The sequence below is a fragment of the Vespa crabro genome, chromosome 6 (assembly GCF_910589235.1).
Source record: "Vespa crabro chromosome 6, iyVesCrab1.2, whole genome shotgun sequence".
NCBI classification, from domain to species: domain Eukaryota; kingdom Metazoa; phylum Arthropoda; class Insecta; order Hymenoptera; family Vespidae; genus Vespa; species Vespa crabro.
In genome coordinates, this window is record NC_060960.1 from 9,048,038 (window position 1) to 9,056,562 (window position 8,525).

Below are 8,525 nucleotides of genomic sequence, written 5' to 3' on the forward strand. Positions count from 1 at the left end.
TCTCCTTTGTTATAATAATTATTCGATTTATTCATTGTCCATGAAATAATAAAAATATTTAGATATTTTAAAAAGAATAACAATGAAAAATAATTTTTGGACAGAATTTACGTACATATATATGCAAGTCTATGGGCAAGTGACTCACTGTGTAATACTTTAATTATCATAAAGTAGAAGGTGAAACAATGTTAATGTAGGATTATCAGGAAAAAAAAAAAAAGAGAACAAGACGCATTTACTTTAATACCTATTGCGTAATTAGTCAACAAACTTAGATATGTGATAGATAAAAAATGAGTAAGAGTAAAAAAAAATTTAATCATTGTGCTGTGTTTAAGCAACGAACGAAAAATGACGATAATGCTGAATTATCGAATTCTATGATTCTATGTGCAAGAAAAACTGGTCAACTTAATCTCTCGTCGAGAGGATTATTTACTGGTATTTATATACATCCGATAGATTTAGTAAATATAGTATAATTTGTTCAAACATCACTGTTTATGTGATTATATGATAGAAATAGCTGTTTCAGGCATGTTCAAGAATATCAAATATCGCTTCGTCAATGTATTGTGCCACTCATGCATGTGTGTCTCCATTCAGAGTGTAGGTATCATGATCGTTAAAATTTTTGTGGAAAAAAAAATTGAATGCTTTGCGTAGATTTTTTCAGATCATTTATGCTAAGTGTTTTACAAATTTTTATTACTTTTATATATATATATATATAAATGTGAATAGATATTTTAAGTAGAAATTTAATACGTCAATCTGATAAATATATCTCTACAGAATTTTAAGAATATATTATCAAAATAATCTACGTTTAAATTTATTGAACAGTTTACTAATTGTACAATTATTATACGATAGATTAGCTCAATCATGCCTATACACTCATTTAGTTTTGAAGTTCTTGTTTACAGATTTCGATGATTAATCAGCATAATGCTTTGTTAGTATTAATATTCGCAATCAAGAAATTATTGTGTATTTTATAATATTCTTTAAAATAAATATCCCCTCAAAAAACATTGTCTTTAATTTTTTTATGTTCAATAGTCTCTATAATATAATTGTATCTAGTTGTGTAATCATTTTTATTATATAAGAAATATTCAGAAATATAACAATTTTATAATATTGAATATTTAATTGGCTTGTTAGCATGCTTTTATGCACTTGCATTAATTAAATGTGTCATAGATTAATGTGTCAGTTCTCTCATATATAAATCATATCGTAAAGGTAAGTTATATTTTATTATTAATTATTTACTTCATATAATTGATTAAATTTTATTCAATGTTTACAATTTATCATTATTGCGTAGTTCATTGTAAAGAATATATTAGTTTTAATTTTATTAAGATATTCTACATTAAACAATGAACAATTATATTCAAGAAAACTTATTATATTTATATTAAATTTAAAGATTAATTAGGATTGATGAAATGAAATTTCAATGTTCACATTAGCATTACTTGATTAATACTTTTCAGTACCAAGTAGGGTATGGACTATAAATGAGTTAACAGAGGATGAATTAAAAAAATTAAATTTTGAACTTGATTATGATGAAACAGAGCAGCGATGGTGGGAACAAGAATCTTTAAAAACATTAGACTTAAGTTGTAATAGTCTAATTACTATTGATGCACAAATAAAGAATTTAAATGATCTTACTGAACTGGATGTACGTATATCGATTATTGAATATTTTAAAAATACAAATAATTTATTACACTATTATATTTATTACACTAATATATGGAAAAATGAAATGTAAATAATATGATTAAGTCATAAAATATTATAGTTAATTTTTATAAATATTACACCTAATTTTAAACAGTTACACAGCAACTTATTACAAAAATTGCCAATGGAAATAGGAAATTTAACTAAAATGATGACTTTAGATTTATCACATAATAAGTTGGAAGTACTACCTATTCAATTTTACCATCTTCTGGAATTACGTAATTTAAACTTGAAGTACAATATTTTAAAAGAGCTTGATACTGGAATTACTGATTTAATAATGTTAAGCCATTTGGTAAATTCATGATAAATAGTATTAAAATATTTAACATATTTATGCATATAATAAACAATGCTATATATACAGGATTTATCTCATAATAATTTAATTGAATTACCCATTGGAATGGGATACCTTGTTAGATTGATTTTTCTGGATGTAAGCTATAATTCCTTACAAAATTTACCACCTGACATAATGAGTATGAGAGGTGAGTTGAATCTTCAATTTACTATTAATATCATACAGAAAAGACATTAAATATATGAAAGAATATTGTCTTTTACATAGCATTACAAACCTTGATTGCAAATTCTAATGAATTGAAAGAATTACCATCTTTAAGTGAATTAAGAAAAGTTGAAACAATAATGTTTCAAAATAACAAATTAATAATATTTCCTGATTTATCTGGATGTGTCACATTGAAAGAACTTCATTTATCTGAAAACAATATTGTTGTATGTATTTTTGAAATACTATTTGACAAGAACAATAAATTTTTTAATAAAACATTCCTAGAAAACTAATGATTTCATTCAAATTATTTAACAGGATATTAATATGTTGCATTTAGAAGAAGTAAGGCAATTAAAAATATTAACATTAGGGAGTAATAGCATAAAAGCTATTCCAGAAGGAATAATTCAGTTAATAAATTTGGAATATCTTGACTTATCAAATAATAATATATCTTTGTGAGTAATTTTATATATTTCTGTATATATTTAATGTAAACAAAACATCTCATTGAGATTTTCTTTACTCGCAGAATACCTGTATGCATTGGCATAATGCCAAATTTAAAAAAATTCTCTATTGAGGGGAATAATGTACAAAATGTAAGAGCTGATATAATACGATGTGGTACATCTCGCATTTTAAAACACTTACAACAAAGTACAGATACTGCAAATATAAATGTAAATGACTCAGTATTATCAAATACAAGCACAATTTCCTACCCAAACAAGTTTGTATTATACAATACATCTAATTGTTTCTTATTATTACATTATTAATGATTAATTATTAAATACCTGTATTCATTCGAAATATTAGGATATTATATTGTTATAACAAAATTTTAGATATATGATGAAAAATACAAGAATGTTAAGTTTAGCAGGTCACGGTTTAACCGAATTGCCAATAGAAGTATTAGAAGATGCAAATGCAGCTGGCGTAACTTTAATCGATTTAAGTAGAAACCATATGCGTGAATTACCCGAAATGTTATCCGTAATTACTACCGTTACAGATTTGAAACTAACATCTAATAATCTAACATATTTACCAGAATGGATTGGTGAAAAGTATGAACGTTTACAGGCATTGGATTTAAGTAAAAATCATTTGTTATCATTACCATCAACAATTGCTTTATTTAAATATTTACGAGATATTGATATTTCTTTTAACAGGTATAATAAATATAATTTTATTAATATTTTATAATTATTTATCCATACTATTTTGGAATTTACTAATTCAATATTATTTGTTTTGTTTTGTAATTATTTATAGAATATTTTCTGTTATGTTTCTGTATCATGATAATTATTTTCAATAATATAAGTGTGATATATATCAAATATTTTCATGGGGATTATGTCTACTAAAGCATTTCTAGTAAAAGTATATAATTAAACGGTGTAAATATTGTAATAATATAGAATCTATATAATATGTAATTTTATTTATAATTGTAGATTTACCGAACTACCGGAACATATTTATGAAATAAGTACTTTAGAAACGTTAATGGTGAACGATAATTTGATAGCGAATATTGATGTTTCATCGTTGAAAAAACTAAAAAGACTTGCAATTTTGAATCTCGCAAATAATAATATTGACAATGTGCCAGCAGAACTAGGAAATTTAACAAATATAAGGTAAATATACAGATACTATGTAAATTGAAATATTGTGATTATTAAAATTAATTTTTCTTTTTAATTTTCAGGTCTCTCATGTTATCCGGAAACTGCTTCAAAAATCCAAGACAAGCTATTTTAGCAAAGAGCACAGATGAAATTCTTGCATATCTTCGTAATCGGATACCTCAACAATCGTAAAAGAAAAATAATAAGTAGTCATATTTAAAGTACAAACGCGATAGACTATTTCGAGCTATATTCAAAATATTTTTCGCAATGTATGGTCTTGCAAGAGGATATTTCGATTTGTGAATCTGAGCTTAAGGGACGAAACTTAAACGAAAGAGGATGTAGCTTTTTTAAAAAAATTTATAGTATATTATAATCAACGTCCTCTTTTGTATCAGATTGATTTCGTTCAACTCCCAGATTTGACAAATCTAATTAACATTTTGGCCTCTTGTTAAAATGCTGTCTCGTTTATAATTTCTTTTCTAATTCTATATCGTATCTAATATATTTCAGACCAAATATTGCGAAAAAATAGTTATGTATATTTCGATATACATTACACAAAATTCAGGTTTATATTTAATAATAATAATATATATATTTATTCCACGTTAAAATGATTTCAAATTTATTCTCCCTATTACCAGAAAATAATGTTATTGTCCGATGTAACATAACCTATATTCCAATGCACTTTACTGCTAGTATTTTGTTTCATTGTTATTTTTTTCTTATCGTCTAAGAGACTTTTTGATTTCGTAAAAATTAATTCCATAAAAAGTTTTTCCATCTGTTATTTATAAAATATCAATATAAGGAGCCAAAAAAAAAATTTTGTAAAATTTCAAAAATAAAAACTATATATAAAAAAAAAAATTTTATTAATATGTATACGCGTTCAACATTATATTAAAATTCCGAGATATAATAAGTTTAATATTTTTTTTTTTTTATAATTTTTATTATTTTCAAGGATTGATATGTGCTAATATACACTGATATACATTGAAGAACATTGAAAGTTATTATTTCAAATTTTTATAATGTAAACGAATAAAAGAATAAAAATGATGTAAAAATTAAAGAAATACATATGTGTAATAAAACAGAACAAAACAAATGTATGATTTAATTTCTATCCGGTGACTTGAAATTAGAAATGTATCATATCGATAGTGGATATAGTCTGAAGTTAGTATTGAAAAGATTACATATATGGATATGTCTACACAGTCATTTAGGATTTTTGTGACGGTTTGAAGTAATATGTTACTTGATATAAACACGACTATATACATATAAATTTTAATCCAAATGTTAATATATATATATATATATATATGTACATATATATATAAATATATATACGTAAACGTTGATATATACGAATAAATTAATTATCAACAATAAGGATGATAAAGAAATTAAAAAATTTATCAATCATTAGATCATATATATTTACGATAAATTCATGAAAATCATGTAATACCGTGATTAAAACAGACATCGTTTTATTTACATTTTAAGTTTGATTATTCTTATAATATTACATTTTCTAGAATCATCAAGTACGTATGTTGTTACAGGTAAAAATTAATGTTCTATATCGAATTATATATTTACATGTATGTTATAAAACATGTTTTTTTTTCTATTTCTGTCAGTATTATATATATATTAATCATTCTGTTTTTTTTTTTTTTTTAGCAACAGAGAATGTCAGAAATAGAATTTTCTTTAGACGATGAAATATTATCGCCAGATCTTTTTTCAGATGATAATATTACAATAAACAATAGCAGTCATCTTAGTTCGGATGAATGTAAGATTATATTATATTTTTAAACTTCATACATATTATTTCTGTGATCATTAAATCTTTTTTTTTTTTTTATATTATTCTATAAAGCAAGCTCAACGTCCATTAGTGTTATTGAACCAGAACCTATAAATAACATTTGTGAGTGGAAAGGGGCTAGTATGAATGAAATTTGTAAGGGCTTAGGTACTTATGACTGTCAAGAATTTCCACCTATCAGTCCTTCTGCAAATCATGCAGTATTAATACTGGTAAGAACGTATTATCATATATATATAATTTATTATTTATTTTTGTGTTCATGTGTTTTATATTTGTTTTAATTGTAAAAGTAATACTTAAACAATTTTTTATTTTTTTTTTATTTTTTTATTTTTTTTTTTTTTTTTATTAAAAATAGTTACCAATACCAATACGGGGACCACCAAAGCCATATCCTTCTCAACAAATGGATAAATGGAGCCAAGGCTATGTACGCATGCCACATTCTACACATAGTCTTTATCCTATTGAACAGGTATTTTTTTTGTAAAGATAAAAAGAAAAAAAGAAAAGAAAGCAATAATTGTTTAATAAGAAAAAAGGATTTAAATTGACAATTCTTTTTTCTAGCAAAGCGCAAATCGCCATTGCCGATATCGGTGGGAAATAATTCAAGAGTCCTTACTACAAACTCTTATGTCTAGCCATCAGTTAGAAAAAGCTATATTATCATATAATCATATGTACGCTCACAGGTGGAATTTTTCAGCATTGCATCATTTTTTCTCAGAGGTAATCTTTAATAATTATATTTAGTATATGGTAATTTTCATATTTATTAATTTACTTGTTTTTTTTTTTTTTTATGATAAGGTCATGGAAGAAGAAGAAGTTTCTAATTTTTTCAAAACATTATTACCTAAAATGGTGCACCTTGCTTTGCAACTTCCTGTTTTAATAACAGGTGCAATACCTCTTTTGAAATCTCATTCAAATGCATCTATTAGTCTTAGTCAACTACAAGTTTCATCTTTATTAGCAAATGCATTTTTTTGTACATTTCCAAGGCGCAATTCTGCTAACCCTCAATCTGAATATTCAACTTATCCTCATATAAATTTTAATAGGTATAATAATAAATTAACTTTATTTATAATATTAAAATATAATTTATATTTTTTTCTTTTTTTTTTTGTTAATTATAGACTTTTCTCAGCATTTAGAAAAGATAAGCCTACTCGTTGTCAATCAGTAATGGAAAAATTTAAGTGTATATTTCATTACTTTAGAAGAGTAACAAGTAAAGGTGGGTGAATTACTAATTTCTGCATTATACAAGGAACTAATGAAAGAAAATTTTTTTGGAACTTAGACTACATTATTTTTTGATAGAGTAGTCCCAGAGGGTGTAATAACGATTCAACGGCGTTATATTTTAAAACACGATATTCCAAAGTGGGACGTTATTGATAAAAAATTTTTACCATTACATATTACAAGTAATGGAACAATAGATACTGATGGAGCAGGTCTTCTTCAAGTGGATTTTGCCAATAAGTACTGTATTTATTCAGCTAACTTTAATCAAATTTTCTATTTTAATAAAGCATAATGTCATTTAAAATAGATATGTAGGTGGAGGTGTACTTGGCATGGGTTGTGTACAAGAAGAAATACGTTTTGTTATCTGTCCTGAACTTATGGTAACCATGTTGGTTACAGAAGCTTTAGATGACACGGAAGCTCTCATTGTTACTGGTATTGAAAGATACAGCAAATATGAAGGATATAGTAACAGCTTCAAGTGGTCAGGTGACTTCATTGATGAAACACCTCGGGATAGTAGTGGAAGACGCATGACAAGTGTCGTTGCCATTGATGCATTATGTTTTACTCAACCAGCATTACAATTTGATTTAAACAAAATAACACGTGAATTGAATAAGGTTATAAAATATTTATTTTAATATTATATTATTTTAATGTCATCATAAGAAATGTTTCTCATAGTTGCGATTATTTAATCTTTTTTATATCTAGGCATATGTGGGATTTATTGGTTGTGATCTATGCAAAGATAATCTACCTGCAGTAGCAACTGGAAACTGGGGTTGTGGCGCTTTTAGAGGAAATCCTAAGCTAAAAGTATTATTGCAATTAATGGCAACTTCAGTAGCTGGTCGTGCTATGGTATATTTTACTTTTGGAGATACAACTTTACGAGATGAAATAGCAGAAATGTACTCACATCTAGTACAACAGAATATAACTATAGGTATAACTTTATTTATAAACAAATTGATTTTAATTTAAAAAAAAATTGCACGCAATTATTATAAAATTTAATGAAAAATATTTTAGCACGTCTATTTTCTTTATTATCACAATACCGTGAATCAAGGATACGTCATCTGGATTTTTACAATTTTTTATATAATAAAACGAGAACGAAATCTACATCTGCTTTGACGTAGTATTTAAATATAAAAAGTATTACAATTCAGAAGAAGGACTGTATACATTCAAATAGTAAAATTTGTGAAACTCCAAAGAAGAATACTGTAAAAAAATATTATTTTGTCTTAACTATAAAAGATGATAATGGTACAAAAAAATTTCAAGTATAGAATTGTTTAAAAAATATCAATGAAACGTTGTATAAATGATTCTGTATTAAATATAAATAATAATAAACATAGACACAATGAACAAAAGGACAGTGATGATATAAATAAAGAAAATAAAAAAAAAAAAAAAAAAGAAAAAGTAGAGAAAA

The 8,525-nt window shown here is 25.0% G+C and overlaps 2 protein-coding genes across 4 annotated transcripts; both read left to right on the forward strand.

Annotated features, from left to right (window-relative positions):
* The first annotated feature begins 1 nt into the window (after position 1).
* LOC124424731 (leucine-rich repeat-containing protein 40-like) lies at positions 2-4,565 on the forward strand. The gene is made up of 10 exons (XM_046964182.1): positions 2-444; positions 1,512-1,705; positions 1,865-2,068; positions 2,141-2,264; positions 2,345-2,514; positions 2,609-2,751; positions 2,826-3,026; positions 3,145-3,477; positions 3,766-3,951; positions 4,023-4,565. The coding sequence occupies exons 1-10, from the start codon at positions 297-299 to the stop codon at positions 4,132-4,134; spliced, it is 1,815 nt and encodes a 604-aa protein (XP_046820138.1). The 5' UTR covers positions 2-296; the 3' UTR covers positions 4,135-4,565.
* A 715-nt stretch (positions 4,566-5,280) lies between these two features.
* LOC124424619 (poly(ADP-ribose) glycohydrolase) lies at positions 5,281-8,509 on the forward strand. 3 transcript variants are annotated; one of them, XM_046963948.1, is made up of 11 exons: positions 5,281-5,534; positions 5,656-5,770; positions 5,858-6,018; positions 6,168-6,284; positions 6,380-6,541; positions 6,623-6,876; positions 6,955-7,055; positions 7,147-7,306; positions 7,377-7,695; positions 7,790-8,024; positions 8,111-8,509. In XM_046963948.1, the coding sequence occupies exons 1-11, from the start codon at positions 5,523-5,525 to the stop codon at positions 8,221-8,223; spliced, it is 1,749 nt and encodes a 582-aa protein (XP_046819904.1). In that variant the 5' UTR covers positions 5,281-5,522; the 3' UTR covers positions 8,224-8,509. The 3 variants fall into 3 exon arrangements, with proteins under 3 accessions (XP_046819904.1, XP_046819905.1, XP_046819906.1); XM_046963949.1 differs by having other exon boundaries at positions 5,281-5,516; XM_046963950.1 differs by having other exon boundaries at positions 5,282-5,534; positions 5,723-5,770.
* The last annotated feature ends 16 nt before the right edge of the window (positions 8,510-8,525 follow it).

Excerpts from the sequence above, each read along its gene's own strand:
- LOC124424731 (XM_046964182.1), top strand. The coding sequence starts at position 297 with ATGAGTAAGAGTAAAAAAAAATTTAATCATTGTGCTGTGTTTAAGCAA. Across the intron at positions 445-1,511 it reads GTCGAGAGGATTATTTACTG|TACCAAGTAGGGTATGGACT; the intron begins GTATTTATATAC and ends AATACTTTTCAG. Across the intron at positions 3,027-3,144 it reads ACAATTTCCTACCCAAACAA|ATATATGATGAAAAATACAA; the intron begins GTTTGTATTATA and ends ACAAAATTTTAG.
- LOC124424619 (XM_046963948.1), top strand. Across the intron at positions 7,056-7,146 it reads TAGAAGAGTAACAAGTAAAG|TCCCAGAGGGTGTAATAACG; the intron begins GTGGGTGAATTA and ends TTGATAGAGTAG. Across the intron at positions 7,307-7,376 it reads CAAGTGGATTTTGCCAATAA|ATATGTAGGTGGAGGTGTAC; the intron begins GTACTGTATTTA and ends CATTTAAAATAG.